The sequence below is a fragment of the Pieris napi genome, chromosome 12, assembly GCF_905475465.1.
Source record: "Pieris napi chromosome 12, ilPieNapi1.2, whole genome shotgun sequence".
Lineage (NCBI taxonomy): Eukaryota > Metazoa > Arthropoda > Insecta > Lepidoptera > Pieridae > Pieris > Pieris napi.
In genome coordinates, this window is record NC_062245.1 from 3,828,664 (window position 1) to 3,849,227 (window position 20,564).

Genomic DNA, 20,564 nt, shown 5'->3' on the forward strand with positions numbered 1-20,564 from the left:
TTACTAAGTCTTGAGTTATAATGAAACTGTCTGCTATAGAACAAGCAACGTTATTTCAGGCTTTTCATATTGTTTGCGGCTTTTCATTTTGTTTTTTTTTTCATAACCAACAACTTTGTTGGCGTAGAAATAAAACCACAATGCATTTATAGGTCAAAGTTTTATAGTAAAGTATGTTTTCGTCCTTATTATTGTTTCTTTATTTATTTCGTTTGGTAATTTTAGCTAGGGTCGATTTTTGAGCCTTGTATTGTAGTACACGGGCGTTAGCCAAGTGAGAACAGAATTGTAAGACGAAACCTTTGTTTTTGAAATAGTGGCCAGGACAATTTTTTCAGTGAGTTCATTCCATACCGCCCTGTTTGATAAAGCTTAGATTTCCTAGAAAAGCGGTGCCGTTATCTAACGGCCGTAATTTAGCGTTGGTTGACGTCACCCATACGTTGTCTATAAATAACATCGGAGTAGGTTTCCTAGAGAACGTTGAGTGTCACCGTAACATCAAATAGCGGTGCTGTCATTTGCATGACGGCCGTCATAGCGGTGTTAACATTAGTTCAACGTTTTTCGCGTGTAGCGGTGCTCATATTTAATTAAGACAATGAGTGGAAACTTGACTTGGACGAACGAAAATGATTTGAGTTTTTTTTGCATTAGGTTAAAAAGTAAAGACGGCCGTTAGTTAACGGCGCCGCTTTTCTAGGTAACCTAAGCTTAAGAAGTTCAATAAGGCATTGCCATTACTTTGTACAGTGTTTAGTTTGAATGCATGACCTCAAAGGTGATTGTTTTTTCTTAAAGTAAATATATTCTCATGTGTGCACAAAACATAAAAACATTTCTACACAAAACAAAAACTTAACATCTCGCGTGTAAATAGATCTGAAAAAAGTTTATTTTTTAACAGTTTATTGAAAATCCTCATCCTTTTTTAAAAAGGATATAATAGTGACAGTTTTCAAATTAAAAATGTACTAATAATTTTCTTTTTGAAGCGTGTGTGGGAATGTGCAATGTCTGGGAATGTATAAGTGTGTGCGATCGATCGATTTGCTTATTTACTTCGAAAATGCGCGGTTGGAGATAATATGGAATATGTCGAGGGTCGTTAATAATTCTTACTGTTCGGTAAAAAAGTTTCGTGTTTCTTTCACATGTTAATTATATCTTTTTTTTTTCGAAATATGTAATCGTATCTTATTTAAATTACCTTCAGTGGTTCTATTTTAAATTATATAATAATAATGATATGATCTAAATAGTAAAGTTATCATAATATATAGATTGTGATAACAAGTCGCGTAAAGTAGTTAAGGTTATAATTTATGAAATAAAAAGCCATTTCGACCAGACTGATAAATTATGTTACCTTGGCGTGTCGATTACAGCGTAGGCACGGCATCTCCCGTGAGCATTAGGTATTAGGGGTTCTATTCAAACATTGTATTTGAATACACCGAATAAAACTTTTAGATATCCTCACATTTCTGTATCTGTTTTGTGAACTTTTCTAATAGGCAAGCCGAGAATTTTTATGTCTAAGCCCTAAGGTATGCCGGGATCGAACCTTCGGCTCAAGGGTCGCACGTAGGAACCACTAGGCCAACACTGCATTTTAAATGTTATTTTTCAAATATTTTGTGAAGCCTATAAAGTTCATTTGTATCCAATGATTGGGTCAGTCCTAACAGAAAGATGTATATCCTTTTTTCATCATCCTAATTACTGCGCCATTGGTGTTTATAACATTTAAAATGTTACGATTGAGCGACAATGTCCGTGACGGATGATACTGAACAACTTTGTATTTTTCTTAGTCTCTCGATGGGAAATGCTGACTTTAGAATGTCAGCAAGATAGTAGACAAGGCTGTATTGTAACAGATTGAATATTATTGGTATATATGTCACCGTAAAATTATAAATACCGTTAGATTGTAATCTATCTCGCGAGATTATAAACTGTCGAAAGATTGTGAACCTCAACGAACTGCTTACAATTTAACGTATTATTATTCGGTAGTTACATGAAATTGTTGGAAATTAAAATTAATCTGTAATTGACCAAAGAAGTTTGAATGATAACTAAGTTAGTGTAGTACAATCTACCGAATAATAATACGTTAAATTGTAAGCAGTAAGCTGAGGTTCACAATCTTTCGACAGTTTATAATCTCGCGAGATAGATTACAATCTAACGGTGTTTACAATTTTACGTTAACATATATAAATTATTGAAATGTATTAAAAAAGGGTTTGAAATGTCATAAAGTAATATCGCATCGATATAGACAAACTTAGAGAAAGTTTCAGCTTAATTTTCTTTTCTGCGGAAAAACTAATGGTAATATAAATTCATCGAAGTCGAGCTCAGAACCATAGCAAATCTAAGCTTACACAATGTGTAATCTCATTACCTGAGTAATTGATGGCGTAAGTCATTTATTACGTGTATTTAATCATTCCATTTAAAGTAATGAATAATACATATTAGGCCTATTATTAACTCAACAATCTTGTATGAAAATTATCACAAATATCGTTTGCTCCTGAAAAGTTAAAAATTCTATTTGATGGCAGAATGTTCCGCTGATACAGTGCATCGTCAAAAAGGACGCCGGAAGATAACAATCAGGAGAATGGTCAGGAATAGGTCAAAGACCAAAGTAGCTACAGTGACACTAAAAGCTAGATACGTCAATACTTTACTAATACGTACTACTAGTAAGTTGCAAAAGAAAAATTATGCCATGAAAATTTACAAGGAGGCAAAGTACCTAGTTATTAGACAAAATAGTGATCATTATATGTCAGATAGATGGATAACATATAGACCTATGGTGGGCTGTTATTGTCAAAGCATTTTTTTTTTTTTAAAGACAATTCACACCAATTGACTTAGTCCTATGCTAAGGATGGTGAAGCTTGTGTTATGGGTACTAGGCAACGGATATACATACATATTATAGATAGATAGACATATAAATACATATTTAAACACCCAATACCTAAGCACAACACCAAATGCTCATCACATCGATGTTCGTCTCAGCCGGGGATCGAACCCGGGACCCATGGATTCGCAGTCAGGGAATAACCCAACTAACCACTAGACCCATGAGTCGTCGAATATAATTGACAGTAGCGTTTAATACTTTGTCATTTCATACTTTTCATTTTAGAACTAATCTACTTATAACAAATATTTCTCTGTTTTACTAATAACACATGCTGCTTGTTTCAGGATGCCTGCAGCCACACCACCAGCCGAAAATGGCGCGCCGCGCAGCGAGTTGGAACAACTCCAATTACGAGCCGGCGAAGTTACTGATGAGGTATGAACAGCCATATTACATTACCAAATATATCCAGTTTAAGCCATACTTAAAAGTAAAGAAAGGTAAACTAAAAACTCTTTGTGTGTTGGTATTATCAAATTTCACTCTATATCCATCAATGATACAATGCATAGCTAGACGCGATTTCTGAGATGTCTTGAACTTTTGGTCAAATATTTTAACGATTTGTATGGAAACGTACAAGGAAGGAGAAAATTAGGGTGGTGAGTGTGGTCAGGATGGAGAAAATAAGGGTCTAAGAAAGTAGTCACAAAATTACCAAGTGAAGCACGAAATATATTTCCGTTTCCAATACAAAAAATTGGTGAACTCAAGGTGCTGAACAAATCAAGCAACTGAAATCACTAAGGTGGTTAAAAATTTCGAGTATCGAAAGTTTTCATAACAATATCATACGTAAAAGTATATAGGCTTCTATATAATATATCATTTAATATTCCATAGTAATCGATTTTCTCTGAATTTCAGTCACTGGAATCAACTCGGCGTATGATGCAACTATGCGAGGAGGTACGTCTCTCTCCACATTATACGTGTTAACTTTAAGATTAACTTGTTAATAAATATTGGATAAATAATCTGCCGATAGATTATAATTTTCAATTCTCGTAAAGGCAGTCGAGAATACCTTACGTAATGACCCTACAATTTCTTTAATATGCAGTTCGAAATTTCAGATAATGTCTATAATAAGAAGAATCGATTAAATTGCTAGATTTGGATTTGTTACTTCAGACGTGTTTCATTTTCCGTAAATTTTGTTTCCCCGATAGTTCCCAAGTTTTGTTGATTTATTCCATTGGTTATGTGATTATTTGACCATCTGTGAGAGAGGTGTTCTCGATGCGAGGGAGTGAGGGGTATTGCGGAAGTGTCTTGGGTAGCCCGTATCCCCATTCGGTTTGCCCCAAAGCCCCCCGAACCCTAGGGCGCAGCCTCTGCTATCCTTGGCCTTTGTGTTTCGATGTCGCTAGTGTTATTTCGATGTGTATGTATATTCTCTAGCTGTTTATATGATTTATATACAGTTATTTTTCGTTCTTATGCATATTTTATTTTATTATAAATATTTATTTTATCGTTAATGGGTGTTGCATGATCCGTGCCTAAATGTGTCCAAATGTTAGAATCTCTTAGCCCTTTGTGTTGTTCGTAGTGTTTAACCAAAACTACGTGTGGATTGGCATATCCTCTTTCTATTTTGGAATTGACAGTTAATATGTTGTAATTATAATCCAAATTTACATATACACTAAGAATATTTTAACTGTCAAATCCTATTGACCGGTTTAGTTCTCTCCATAGCATGAAAGCCCATCATAGAAATATCCAAGTTCCCTTTAGCGTCTATCAACCCTCTAGCCAAGATTTGGTTCGAAATTGCGCTTTCTTTCAACATAGTCTTAAATGCTTGGGCTTGCTTTCCGAATAAAATCTTTCTGAAGCCATCTTCCACTGTCTGCCGTTCTGGCATTACACCTTCCGAATGCACTTTATTCCTGAGTTGGATTATCACTGGCAACTTCTGCCCATTATTTTCTCAAATCTCCAATTTAACAAATAATCCAACATGTCTATTGTTTCTTTCTTCTTTTAGTTTCTGTCCTAGGTCTCTGTGTAGTGGCTGCTGTCTGTTGTTGACTGTATCTTTTATGTATGATTTCATGCCTTCTCGACATTTACATAACTATGTGGGCAGTACACGTGCCACGACTCCAACAGATATATCGAGTTACACCTTGCAAACTCTCACAACAAATACAGAACAGTCGAATACTTTATCGTTAATAGATATTTTTGTTTGATCCCTATTTTATCGTTCACGTATATTATATAATTTGTTTTGTTTTTGTAACATTAGATGTATTGTGTTAATATGTATCACTAACTTGTCTGTACTAATGTTCCGAAGACACAGTGCCAACTCGCATCACTCAACACTGTTCAGACTTAGGGCATCTTCAGACTGTTACGTTGAGGCAGTCGGAAATGCCCTTCCAACACTAAATACCAAGTACTGAACACTGATGCTCGAGTGCCGCAGCGTCGAGCCACCTCGTCCGTCCACTGTCCATTCACTCCACTATACCCCTCACAACTAACATGCTCTCTGACTTTTTGTTTCTGCGGCTGGTTTAGAGCAAGGAGGCCGGCATACGAACTCTGGTCGCTCTAGATGACCAGGGAGGTGAGTGAAATGCAAATTGCAACACTAAGTTACTTACAGTTTTGTCTATTTTACCTTTCGCTAACCATGTTGGATCGCTCAGCCGAAATGGGTTTGGTAATAATCAAGGGGAGATTCACCGCTATTTAAAGATTACATTTTGTATTTTTCGTGCAAAGATGCTGGCTTCCGAGAAACTGTTACATTAACTTTACATCTAAACCGCTCTAAACAGGAATGCCTCCATCTCTGCATATTTTTTTCGTTATGTAGTTACACAACTTTGCACAACTCGACAGCGAGTGCTATTTTCAACGTCGACGCCGGCCTATTCGAATAAAAACATACAAGCTAATTGTTATCCGATCGTACGATACTTTTACATTCCGCATATCAAATAATAAACTCGACTTACTTAAATCACATAACCGAAAAAAATCGTCTGAAGTAAATTCGAAACGCTTCTCCTCAACGCACGACTCTTAACATCACACAAAATTATTCATAAATCATGGAAAACTGAGCACAAATACGACTTTAATCTGGTTTTACCTGCAAGCTTCACTGCATGCATGTTGTTCGAGTAGTGTGTGTTAGCGCCGAGCGGTCGCGGTCGGCGGAGGGGCAAAAGAAGAACGACGGTGAGAGGAAGAAGTCCGCCGGCCGCGCGTCGCTCAGCGCTCGCTGCACGCCGCACGCCGCGTAGGGCGTCCGCGCCGCTGACCGCCGCTGAACCGCGCACGCAGCACCCGTGCGGCCTCTCTGGCACCGCGCACTCAGCACCCGACCCACCCAACACCCCCGATACTCTCTCCTGCGATATTATTTTGATTTGTATTTTATGTATAGAGCGAGGACGCCGGGGGGCAAGCGCTTCATATGTTGAGTCACCAGGGCGGTAAGAGTTAACTTGAACGTGGGTAGTCGAGTCGTGAGAACGTCTGTGTTGAATGTGCAGTATAATAAATTAATCTCTTTGTTTTTCTTTGACGTTTCTCTTAACGACTTATCTCAGATCGATGTTGCGTATGTTTCTATGTTTCGATGGGGATGATTATGACAACATAGTGTAAATAGAGAAGCCCGATGGCCGTTCGTTGCTAATTGTCGCCAAAACTATTACTATCTATCCTTTGCTGAAGATTTAATTTGAATGAGCTGCGCAATCTGTTTAGTTTCCGTTATTGTCGATCGGAACGCTTTTTATAGGTATATTTATTTATCTTTCCGAATCTCTCTTCTCTTTATGCGGTATATGTTTGCGCGTTGACCGATTGTGTGTTGACGTGTAGAGTATTTATGGTATCCGCCTTCATCTACATGGCTAGCAGCGTACTATTAATGTTAGTGCAGTAGGTCTGTTACTGTTAGCTCGATGCGATCAGTGTCTGCGGCGGGCGGCCCCGCCCACGAACCACTTGCTATCACTCATCCAATAATGGCTTTAACGCTGACTTGCTCAGATCATTTCACAGAGGAGCGGCCGCCCGCCGAACTGCGACTCACCGTGATCATATTCATGTATTTTGTTTTTTTTTTTGTTATCATTTTAAGTTTACTATACCGAGATGCGGGGCGAGGTGTCGCAGCCTGCCCTCTCATTGGCGAGCTATAGTGACGTCATTGTTGTGTTGTAGAGTCACGAGGTGGGCATGAAAACCCTGGTCATGCTGGATGAACAGGGCGGTAAGCATCCAGTAGAACTACTTCCTCATTAGTAAGGCTTTGTCTAAAATACCAGTTTATGAAAGTTCATTGAATTTTACGATTGGAAATATGCTAACAATAAAATATATGGATAACTAGAGGTAAAACGTCATCACCATATATTAAAATAGATATAAATGAACCACCGAAGGTGTGGAGATTTAATTGAAAAATCATTTTTTTTGTTTTTCTCTCACGCATCTAGCTATGCACGATTTTAAGCTGTTGACTGCATGAGTAGTATTTACTACTTGATCTAAATGTTAGTTATCAGTATTTGATATCACTTAGATTCCGCACATACATCATTTTATCAAGGTAAAAGTTAAATTAGATTTTGTTAAACCAGAATGACTGTGACACTGTAAATAATTAATCAAAAACAGATTGCACTATAAAAGGAATTTGAAGAATGTCTCACACTTTTTCTGGTATTTGTCGAGAGCGTTGAGAATTTACGAAAACACGAAGAGTCGCGAAAAATGTTACATGCTTTTATACCTGAAGCTTTTGAAGGGACGATACTTAGTAATCATTTGTGTAAACAGAGCAATTGGATAGAATTGAGGAGGGGATGGATCAGATAAATGCAGATATGCGTGAGGCCGAGAAGAATCTGTCTGGAATGGAGAAGTGCTGTGGTATCTGCGTGTTGCCTTGTAACAAGTACGTTTATTTTTTTTTTATTTTTTTTTATGGCTCTGGCACGATTTGTGCATTAGCCAGCGTCAAGTATAGGATTTTTTATAATTCATGCTTGTCTTTAGAAATTCGACCGTGTCCTCCATGTACGGTTTAGGCACTCGCCCGGTACCGCACAACCCTCCCAAAGGCCGAGAACAAATTTAAATTAATTTAATACTTGCCCTCGAACCGGGAATCGAACCCTAGTTACCGTCTTATTAACCCTACTTAATAAGACCGCTAGGCTATGAGGCCCCCTACGTTTATTTCAACACGCGTTTTTATTTCTAACTAAATAAAAGCAGATATATTTATAATTGTATAATTATATTTATTATAAATATATTCTGCTTAAGGACTAATTTCGCTAACTTTGGTGTCATATAGAGGTGTATATATCTTTAAAAGTTAGTAACGGATTTTATGGCGGTTTTCATCGAAAGGTAGAGAAGTATTTAAGAATGTTTATGTATATACATTATACATGTTATAGTATTCATCTTAATGTATCTATCTGTATCTAAATATACTTTTATATAATATATTCCATGCGGGGGTTGCTAGTGTATAAAATCTCAACTATCCAAAACATCACAAAATTGTCCCATAACATGTTATGGTGTTTCGGTTTCAGGGGAGCATCTTTCAAGGAAGATGACGGTACATGGAAGGGCAACGATGACGGTAAGGTAGTCAACAACCAGCCGCAACGGGTGATGGATGAGCGCAATGGCATTGGACCGCAAGCTGGATACATTGGCAGGTATAATATGTTTTATTATATAAGGTATACGAGATTCATCTGTGAGGAGAAGGAATGTCTGTTTCATTTAAATAGATTTAAATATATATATATATATATACTAATGGACCCGACAGACGTTGTCCTGCATGATATTTCAAGCGATTAGTAAAGCAAAGTATGAAAGTACCGACTGCAGCGCCATCTGGCGGGCTGATTTGTTATCGAATGAATCTAAACCATTCCCAGATCCCCTTGAACACACACAAAAAATTTCATCAAAATCGGTTCAGTCGTTTGAGAGAAGTTCAGTGACATACACACTCACAGAAGAATTATATATATATAAAGATACTAGGGGAGCGACGGACGAGAACGAAATATCATGCAGGACCACGTCCGTATTAGGATGTTAAAAAAAGTATGAAATGAAAGACAAATAATTGTTTTTTTTTTTAATTTGGATGGTTTTTGTAAATCTTAACCATCCAGGGCGCCATCCAAACGCATACAAAAAAATACCTACGTTTAGTAGATTTATAATATATATATATATATTTATAAAGATACTAATTCATTTGTTGTTATTATATGTACCTACGCCACTTATAGAGGCACCGCCGCACTATTTATTATCCAAATCTAGCAATATACCGTAATCCCCCTTATAACACGATACTTATATATATTCTATAATGCAATTTCAGTCCCTAGCATAACACGAGTATTCCCGCATATAACGAGAGATTTTTTATACATGTACTGTGAAAATAATGATTTGTACGCACATATTTCGATCATAACATAGTTTTTTCTTGATAATCGTGTTAAATAATCATGTGCACATAACGCGTTATACGAGGTCATAAAAGCGCGTTAAGTTGGGATACAAGTTTATTATAACGCGGAACCATTTACCGTTTTATAGGGGAGATTACGAGCATGTAATTATATGATATTGATTTTCAAATCATAATAAATGAATTAACTTCCAGGATAACAAATGACGCTCGCGAAGATGAGATGGAAGAGAACATGGGTCAAGTGAATACTATGATCGGTAACTTGCGTAACATGGCCATTGACATGGGCTCTGAACTTGAGAACCAGAACAGGCAGATCGACCGTATCAACCGCAAGGTAACGCATATATTCATAATTCGGTTGTCTATTGTTTTAAAAATAAAAAGATTTAAAGTTGTTCGAATTTCAAAAAATATATTGTTATTGGTAGCTTTAATGCAACTTTAGGTTCTAAATTTAAATTCAAATAATTAATTTGTAATTGAGTTGGAAAATTTTGAATCATTTGTTGTGTTCGATATTTAAAAATGTTAAAAGCTTTAACATGGCTGTTTAAGGTAGTTTTAAATTTATATTCGATTCGAAATTCAAATCAACAATGGTGATCAGCTTTTTACTAGCGATTTTGATGAAAATACCACAAATATTTTCATGACGCACAAGACATAGATTGATCGATGTGAGCTTTTTTACTTTGCACAAGTGTCAGACATAATCGTGGGAGATGACCGCACCATCGCTTGATGAATAATGCCTGGTTCTATATTCATTTTAGTTACGAAACTTTGTTTATTCTATGTTGTAAATATTTGAATTTTAAAAAGTACTTAATTTATATTAATAGTTAAACAATTTCAACTTACTATCAAAGCAATGTCCAATGACCTTCGAAATCTTAATCATTTGTCAACAATATTTGATCCAACAAACGAACTACTTTACATTTTTTGTAATACCTTTTCGCGCATTTCCTTCAAAAAGTCCAAAGGTTCAAAAGTAATAAACATAATCTCAACTTCTCACGAGATTTCATTAATATAGCCTAATAACTTGTTTTCTTAAACCAAATTGTGCCAATTTAAATTATATATTTGAGGTGACTTTAAACAAGTATTCGCCAAATTTTTCGCATTTATAGTATTGGTTAGAACGCCATCTAGTGGCAAAAGTGGTATACAAAGTTTAGTAATTTGTGAAATGAATATAACCAACCAGTGGGGATCTACATCAATATAATAAAGAAAAACTCATGCACATGTTCATATAACTTTGTAGCTATTAGATGCATTAACATATTCACTATGCCATGTAGTTTAGGGGATTTAGTTCAAAATTCGCAATTTTTATGCTCAATTTTGTCAAATCTTGCGTTATTTTTTAATATAAAGATTACGCATGCATTTTTAGTATAATATCATTTGGCATGATTTGATAATTGGATATCCATAAATCATAAAAGATACACATTTCATAGACAATACACCACCATACGTTTGTTTCACTAGACAGAGACAAACACACAGCTAACATAAGACTGTCAAACGTGTATAAGGGCCAATTTGACGTTCTGACACTTACAAATGAAAGTCTGGGATATTTGACACTTAACGCACTCGGGGTTCTGTCACTGTCAGACGTCAAACTGGCGTTAACGTTAGTATAGATATCACAAACTTCATTACATATATGTACCTGTTACAAAGACAAGAAACACTTCTCTATAGGGTGATTCGAATGAAACAAGAATAAAGGTCGCCAACCAGCGCGCACACGAGCTCCTCAAGTAAACGGCGGCGGCGACACACAAACACACACACGTCTCGTGGTACAGTCGATTGCAAACTCTTAACAACACGAAAAAGGACTTTATTTTTTTTTATTGGGTTTTTTTACAATATTTTTTAATTATGTCAATTTGAAGGTTTTATTTTTAAGTTTAAGTGTTTGCAACCGATTTAAAGAACCAGTATTCTGCTTAGTGACATTATCCAAGTAATCTTTATCTGTAATAATAAGTAGACATTTGAAGTTGTATAGAATAATGTTATTTATTAAAGGAGGGAAGGATCAAGACTTTTGCTTGAAGGAATTATTGTTAAATGCATAAAAATCTAATGCAATATAATTGCTAAACCCCCTTTCTATATTAAAATAATTTACCTGCGCTCCGATTATTTGTTGATACCCATTTTTTTTATAAATCTATATGAAAATGTTACTATGACCAGTGTTAAAAAAACTTTTCTCTAATAATTTAGGATTTTGTAGTCAACTTTAAGAATATCGTAAGGATTGGCTATTGTGATAATATGAAGATAAGTTGGAGTTAGGTTAATATATTTCATAGGAGCATTTATGTTCTATGCAAAATATCCACCCGTAACCCACAAACGTACGACATATCTCAACACACCTGCTTCTATGGAATATTTCTTAGAAAATGCTTTGTATGAAACGGCTTTTTATTACAAAAAACTTTTCTTAGTTTTGTATTCGAGATTACATTTAGATAGGATTTTGTTTATATACGAAACCTGAAGTGTTTTTGGAAAAAATCGGAAACAAATCGCAACAAGGCAGGTCGAAACCAGCCCATAACGGTGTTAGAAGATTAGATATCCAAAACCGTCGTCAATATATCTATAAAGTGCAAAAGAGTTATTTGAAAATAGATTCTCCATGCATAGAAAATCTTGGAATACAAGTACTTAATGCAGGCGTTATAAGAAGGATTCGTACACGTAGCAAAAGCGTATACATACGCGTATACGCGTACACGGATTTCATAAATACTCTTGTCTTGAAATTAGTTCCTTTAAAAAGTCTACATTTCGGGTTTCAACAAATATACTTTAAGTAATCAACGCTAGAATAGTTTTTGCTTCATAATAAACTAATTAGCTAGTTGATAATTTTTTTATTCCTATACGATTTAGGCACATAAATACCACGTAAAATATTTTATCGCTATATATATAGTCGAGTAGTTTTCTCACCACGAGACAGACACACATACACTAACACATTTACGGACAACGATACTGTAAGTATTATTTTTTATAATAACGCACAACTTAGAAAATTGAAATTAACACTGGTTTTGGACTAACTGCATAAAATCATTTAAAGAAGGAACTAAGGTGGTTCTATTGTCTTGATATTTAAATATTATTGTACGGAATATAAATAATTATTTATACTTACATCTTCTGTATATATTAAGATATTTTTTCTACGTATAAGAAGCAGTACGAATGTCTAACGGTAAACGAAATGAAGAGCGGATACATGCGCATGGGTACTATCCCATGGAATTGTTGTCTCTACATATAAATCGTAATATAACCAAATATTTATGAATCAAGTCATTGTCAAGGCTGACATGTGAATTGCGAATAGATTATTCTTAAATTTAACAGAATTAAGATGGTGACTGTAGAACAGACGTATGCTGAACTTATTAGCAGGACACATTACTGGACAGGTAATCAGCGCTGAAGAATGGTTCGTCCGCCCCGCAGACACGCTCAAGTATCGTATCGATATCGGCGTAGTTAGTCACCGCTAGATGTTCGTGCCGCGAATTGTAACACGAGTTAAAAAATGCCAAACAATGTTAAAATATTTAGTTATACCACTTTAGTTCCAATTAATTATTTATACATTATTAATAAAACATAACATATTTCACTTTTCTACTATAAAGCACGCTTTAATTAAGCACCAAATAGCTTAAAGTTTTCGTTCAACGAACATTCGTTTACTGAATTTTCTTTGATAAGCTTTATGAAATCTATATTATACAATCTTTAATGGTTTTGATACTAAAACAATAATAGCTTTCACTCTTTATTTACTAAGGGAGCGTTCAAGTATTACGTCACGTAATTTTTGGAGATTAATAAACCCTTCCCCCCCCCATGTAACGCGCCGTAACGTTTTTCTGTAGCCAATAGTAAAACGTTTCAAGGTGACTCTATACCTAAAAGTTACCATCATGTGATGTAAAGTACTTGAAAGTCTAACTATTGACAGTAACGCGTAATTCAATCCCCGCCCCGCATCGTAACGTTTTACAAAATGAACTCCCCACCCAAAACTCGTTACGTTATACTTGAACGCTCCCTAAGATTTAAGAATCTTTGAATTTTAGACACTTAATGATAATTGTGAGGTAATATCTTTGACTCCTTTTGCTATAATCACCGTGCTGCAACGCTTTGTCTAAAATTGCTTAATTTCAACAAAGGGGGTCCAAGATTTTTATTATTATCTACAATATATTCCTTCGTATTTTAATCGTGTAAGATAATGAATTAATCTATTTTTAGGGTGAGAGTAACGAGACGCGTATAGCAGTCGCGAACCAGCGAGCGAATAAACTACTCAAATCTTAAACTGATTGCGACAACGGTTGGCAGAATGACGCTAATCATTTCTCAAATGTTCTATTATTTCTGGTATGACCATTTTACAATCATAATATCGGATTGTAACAATGAAAAACCGAATTCTGGTTTTAGAATTTATCGATTAAACTTTGCTGTGACATTTAGCTTCTAGATTTTATTCTTCCATTTCTTAATATAGATGGTATTTTTTCTTGGACCAAGTTTTTCAGTACAAATAGTCTCACATATCAGCTTTAGCGTCATTTTGTGAACAGTACAGTAAAAGTAGTTGGAACGTGGATACAATAAATAGAAGAATTGATATAATGTATAGAGATGTTATAACTATAGATATAACCCAGTTTCTGGCCGACTCCGACACGACAAACGCATTAAAGGCAACCCCGAGACTTGATACGACATTACTTTTTGACAGGTGTGACCCACTAACGAAAATTTGTATAAATACGGTCACGTGACTTAGCGTGAGCTAATGTCATTCCCATATAAATTTGTTTAGCGTTAGTGGGCCACGACTGTCGGATAGCGATGTTGTCGCAAGCCCCTATTCCATAAAGAAAAATAAATCTAAATTCTAGAAAAGATTCACTATAACTTTGTTATATGCTTATTGTAACGTATCCTGTCAAGTTTTGTGGTTCTATAATGCACAAAATTTCTTTAATGTGCCAAAAGTATTTGATTATTTCAAGCGATAAATTCCTTTAAAATTATTATAAGCTAGTCTTATTTGCACTGCTAGGATTTTATATAATTTGGGCGTCAAATGTAATGGCCGATGTGAATCAAAAATTATATTCAATAGATCAGTTTGAAATTCGAATAATAATTAAATTAAGAATGACAAATTGTTCGAAATTCAAAATAACATAAATTCGTTATTAAAAGCAACAACTTCATAACGTTAGATACTTCTCAACGGTCATAGGTTTTTGTGCTTGTCCATTCTATTATATAATCTTATTTATGATTTAAAAATCGAAACTTTATAATAATTGATTATAAGCATTTCTGTAATTAGTCATTCGTTTTAGGTTAAGTGATTTGTGCCTGAATAATATTAATTTTAGTTTACTATCGTTTCTAGTTTCGCTAACATATATTCCAACATTTCAATTGTTATTGTGGTCCACAAAGGGTTTTATACAAAAGGACATATTTTTAATTATGTATAATGTTAAAGTGTAAATCATATCTAGTTGTTATCTCTTCTTTGCGTTGGAAATAATAAAATAAACACAAATATAATGTTACTTTTTCATTACGAATATAAATTATGTTTATAAGCCTACGGGACAGCCATTAAAGACGGCCACTACATCCAATGGACGCCTTTAGGGTGTGTTGCCGGCCTTTAAGGGAGGAGTAATAGAGGAGCTCTCTTTTTGTTTAATAGCTTTATTTAATATTTATTCATTTAATTCGAACTTCATAAGATATGTAGAGCGAGTTTCCAATAACTTATACAAATAAAAATATGCTGACCGGTTAATACAGGGCTTCTATAGCCCTATATAGGTACCAGACTCTCACATATCGTCAATACCTGTACACTATTACTTTTATTAAAAGCCAAATAAATTATTATACAAACTGTAAATTTTTAAAATGTATAAACCTCTTTGGTAGATCACAAATAGATTAATTATCAATGCAATAGTCTATTTGATAGTTGAGCATTTAAAAACGTTATTACTTAAAGTATATATATACACGTGTAAGTGACGAGTACCGGCCTTAGAGTATATAGAACGTTACGGCTTGGTGTTGTTTACGGATGAGGCGGTTTTTAAACGGTATCTTACTTAATATGTATAGCTATGATTAAATGTTATATGTACAAATTTGACAGTTTCTGATAAATACTGTTGACGTGACAGATGGACGACAAGTCATTGTCACCGTCAAACGACTACAATCTGTCTTTGTCAAATTATCTGTCATTGTCAAATGTGACTGATTAAAATATAGTTAGTCCAATACATTTTTTTGAGAATTTCCTTATAAAAATTATATATTGCATAAATATATGACTATGAATGGTATACAAACATTTAAACACGAAAGAAAACTCTTTATTTAATTCGATTACTAAGTAAATTATAGAATTGAATATGGACAGATGTAAAGCTCCGAAGTAAGATCCGAAAACCGCCTTAGTCTGTGGGGATTTAACTACAAAACTTATCAATCGCTCATGCATGTAGTTAAACCCCAATATTTAAGATAAATATTTCGAAATTTCTCTGTCTCTTTCGATTAGTTAAGGGTTGATCTTATTCAATATTAAAAATATCCTAGACATGTTTAAGTACAATAGATGTGTATATTTACCGTGCGCAAATATATTCGTTTATAATCAGCCTAATTATATCTAATGTACACATAGATAAATTATTTTTCATTATGAAATAGAGTATATCGTTAGTAAACTGTTAATTTCTAATTAAATTATTGATTTGTTAAAATTAACTTTATTTGGTTGTTTTTTTTAATCCTTGTCACATTTCCGTTTTAATGGCAATACTAGTTTCGGGTTAGTCTGTCAAAGACTCTACCATAGATAAGATATTGAGGAAAATTTATATGTTTTATTTATTATACTAAAAAACCTTAAAAACTACTGAACGGTTGCATTATAAAATTGGAGAACATTGCACATCATATATGCACGCGTATTATTTGATCGTTATTTTAATAATATCTCCTAAGATATTAAATGATGTCAAGGGAAAGTTCAAAATTATTATTATTATATTTGTCATGAATAACGTATTCATTTGGGTAAATGCATTAACAGATGCATATTTATGAAAATATTTCAAATTATCGTAGATGCAGCCATTTTGATTTGACAGGATTTATGTCAGTTTTGGTCAAAGCACCAAGTTTTGATGAGAAGCGCGGCATTCAAAATTAAAGCCATGATTATCTCCAACCTTCGATAGGAGATGGCACTAATCGAAGAAGAAGCATTAATTACATTTATTTACAATATTTTTTAAGCTTATACAATACATAATTATGAATTTAATGATGGAATGTTCGTTCCCACGCTCCTCCGAAACGACTCGACTTCTAATCAAATTTTTTATGCATATTTAGTAAGCCTGAGAATACTACTATCTATCTTTCAAACACAATTTTTTTTTTTGGTTAAATTTTTATTTTTTTTCTTATAAAAATACATACAACCCCTAATTTTGACCCCTCTACAATCAACCCCTATTTTTTATTTGTTAATTTAGGAAGGTTTAGACGGAATTTGGAAGATTCTGCCGATTTTGAACCTTGGGATTGAATAAGGGACGACAACGTTAATATTCCGTTACTGTTCTGTATTTCGCCATTTAACAATTTGTTTGAGAACGTAACAACGGCTAGAGATCTCTGATCGTACACTGACATCGTTTTAAATTCCCTAAGTCGCTGATGGTACGGGTGGGGTCGCATATAAGGGATTCGTATTCAATATTACTGCGCACTAGAGCTTAATTGTTTAAGTTTTACAGCCAAAACAATCTGTATTCCATTTAAGAAATTCGTGCGGATGTGGTGACTAAATTATTAACTAATTTTCTATCAATTACACCCAAGTCACGAATCACCTGAACCTCATTCTGGTGTCTTTAATATGAAATCACTTTGCACGTATCACCATTTTAAGAAACAATAGATATTTTTGAACTATCTTCTTAGATACATTTTTGCCGCATCACAAAAAGTTAAGATAATTTAAGATATGAAATACGTGCGGTGATAAATATTACGTGCCGTTATTTGACAATGATATCCTTATTGGGATTATAGTTTATTGGCATGTTTATTTGATGATTTGTCTTTATTTCTAATCGTAATTTATGTTTAGGTCGATGCCAATTATTAACGCAAGGATAAAGCAAACAGTATGTTTTTATCGATTTTAGGGATACAGATACATTGAGATACTGCTACTGTGAGTTTAAAGGCGGCTGTATTTTTTTGACAGATTCATTTCTGCATCTGTTTCATTCGACATATTATCTTTATTGGTAAGTAGATGGTTAGACCGTTCGTCTCTTGTAACGACACCTAAAATCTACGGCTACAATCACTGCGATGGTGTGATACACTAGAACGTACTTACGAAATTGTTCCGGCAAAGGATATACAACTTCTTGACTTTAGCTACTGGGGCTTTCGAACTAGCCAGTCAGTGGTTAAGACTGGTCGAGAATCCCGCCTTTAGGTAGGAGGAACAGTAGCAGCACCTTACCTCCTCCACATATCTATCTATCGTCGAGGTTTGGGTAAAAAATTCCGCTTAAACAGCGGTTGTTACCTATGCCGTATCTACAAGAGAAAATGTAGTTTAGTCGGTAGACTCACAATGCTCTAAATCATTTTCTATAGTTTAGTTCTAAGCTAAGTTTTGAACCGGATGGAGGAGTCCTATGTCCATCGGTTGACAAACCAAAACCTGACAGACAAATGATGATTCCTTAATGTTAAAGTGTATTATTTTTTCAATTCAAAATCAATGACACTTCTACGCTCATAATTAAGATTTGGAAACGCTATTATTATACCGACAGATATTGAGACATCGTACCGGTTCGATGACCGGAAAAGCTTTAGCAGCTTAAAAATATATTCAGTCCTGGCCGTTGTGTAATAAAGAATGAAACATTTAAATTACAAATTGGAAAAATCTAAAATTAATTTCTTCTTTAACTATATCATATTTTAGCTCTGAAAACTTTAATATTAGTTAAGTATAGTATCTATAATAGAACTTTTATATTAAGTTATAACATCAATCATTAGATATAAAATTGCAACTGTCGACTGTAATCAGGAGTGGTCATTGACAGTGGATTATCTCCATCTCATGTTGAGTTTACACTATTAAATATATCGAAAATGGGGGTCATATATATATTAGTTTATATACAATTGGAGCAGTAAAATATACCTTTTTTTTATTATTGAGGGAAATGCATTTCCGCACAGAGTTTCGGACTCACTCTAAAAGCCCTACCCACTAAACCATCAATCGCATCACTGTTGGGGTAACTTGGGGTCGCGTAAGCATTCTACCAAGAGACCCCGTGACAGGTTGCTACAGCAACCATCTTCCATCACATTGACATCGCCTTATAAGTCTACAGAAGGGTTGCAATTTCTTGCACCCAACACGTGATTTGCTCGCACATACAACGCAATGTAGTGCTTCGTCACATCGGACAGATTTGTGTCCCGCTTTTCCACACCTATAGCATACATTGCTACGGTCCACTCATCGTTGATGTCGGTAATGCTAAATTTAAACCCTACAATCTTATGTTTAAAGCACATTGGCATTTAATATTATATCGCACATAGAAGAGCTTCTAAGAGCAGCAAATGGATTATTAACGAAGATGGCGCTCTCTTTGGAAAGCCAAGTCTGTAAGTCAAGGTGTGGTAGTTCGAGGTAATCATCCTTCATGTTCCTACGCTATTGTTAGCGTAGGAACATGAAGGATGAAATTATATATAACAGGATTGTTCCTGCTCTATAGAGTTAAACGTGTAAAATAACGCATTATGACAGAGAAAACTCTATTTCTACTGAGTTTTGAAGTTTTTGGATAATGTGTTTAAGTATGCCGTACTGCAAAGCAATAAATATAAACTTGTTGGTACGACATTAAAGAATAGCACAGCTTTCAAAAAATATATATTTTGCCCTCAAAATAACCGAGATTATAGATATCCTAAGAAGCCGATACACATCACGTATAAAGTTTATCGTTCATATTAAAGATTTGAATACTGATAAGTCCATAATGGCACTTGAAATAAATCAGACAAAAAAGCGCAATAAACTCTGATGATACGATACGATATTAATATACTTTAATTATTTCAGTTTCTCTAACAACTAAGGAATTACCTTCACAGACTTTTTTCTCGAATTCGATATTATATCGAACAACTTGAGACGATTCGTTTTACACGAGTTTATTAAAATTAATAAACCTTTATAGTTTTAAAACCTGCTAAGCTATATAAGGAAGGTAGCGCTAACCCCTTGTGGCTTTTTCCTTCATATTTTACTTATATATAAATATACCTATATGTCCAGTCTTCCATAACTTACAGTTTTTACGTCGACTTTGAGTCAAAAGGGTTCAAAAGTATGTCTCGACTCTGAACCCATCAAAAACCTATTGGATTTGAGTGTAACTCCCACACAGAAATCCTTTTAATAGTAAAGAACATTTTGGTTCAGAGCAGATGTTTGAGCGACTGACCTCAAAGGTAAGTATTTATCAATCGAATAATAAGTAACATAAGAAAGTAGCAAAGTACGAATTTGTAAAGTTGTATTTTTAATAAGTTATCATCTGTATAAAGAATACCATTTTAAATTTATTTTATCAAAATGTGTGCTTCTTAATGTACATTTACTGCCAGTTTTCAAATGAGCGTAGAACGGACGAGAACGCTGTTTCGTTCTAGTCCACATAGGAATACTTAGAGAAGAAGATGCTGCTCTTCCTCCGACCTAAATGGAGGATCCTCGGCCAGTCTTAGCACTGACTCGCCGAGAAGGCCACAGTGGCTAATGTCGAAAAGTGAGTATATAGAATTAGCGGTCAGAATAACTTTTTTAGCGCGATTGCATCGCAGTGATTGTAGCTGTAGATTGCAGGTGTCACTACA

At 34.6% G+C, this 20,564-nt stretch overlaps 1 protein-coding gene across 4 annotated transcripts; it reads left to right on the plus strand.

Moving 5' to 3' along the window:
- Positions 1-3,242: 3,242 nt before the first annotated feature.
- LOC125054294 (synaptosomal-associated protein 25) lies at positions 3,243-15,105 on the plus strand. Of its 4 annotated transcripts, none has more exons than XM_047656079.1 (7): positions 3,243-3,334; positions 3,827-3,868; positions 5,498-5,546; positions 7,781-7,898; positions 8,551-8,679; positions 9,654-9,798; positions 13,794-15,105. In XM_047656079.1, the coding sequence occupies exons 1-7, from the start codon at positions 3,245-3,247 to the stop codon at positions 13,857-13,859; spliced, it is 639 nt and encodes a 212-aa protein (XP_047512035.1). In that variant the 5' UTR covers positions 3,243-3,244; the 3' UTR covers positions 13,860-15,105. The 4 variants fall into 4 exon arrangements, with proteins under 4 accessions (XP_047512035.1, XP_047512036.1, XP_047512037.1 ...); XM_047656080.1 differs by lacking the exon at positions 5,498-5,546 and adding an exon at positions 7,163-7,211; XM_047656081.1 differs by lacking the exon at positions 13,794-15,105 and adding an exon at positions 11,187-12,369.
- The last annotated feature ends 5,459 nt before the right edge of the window (positions 15,106-20,564 follow it).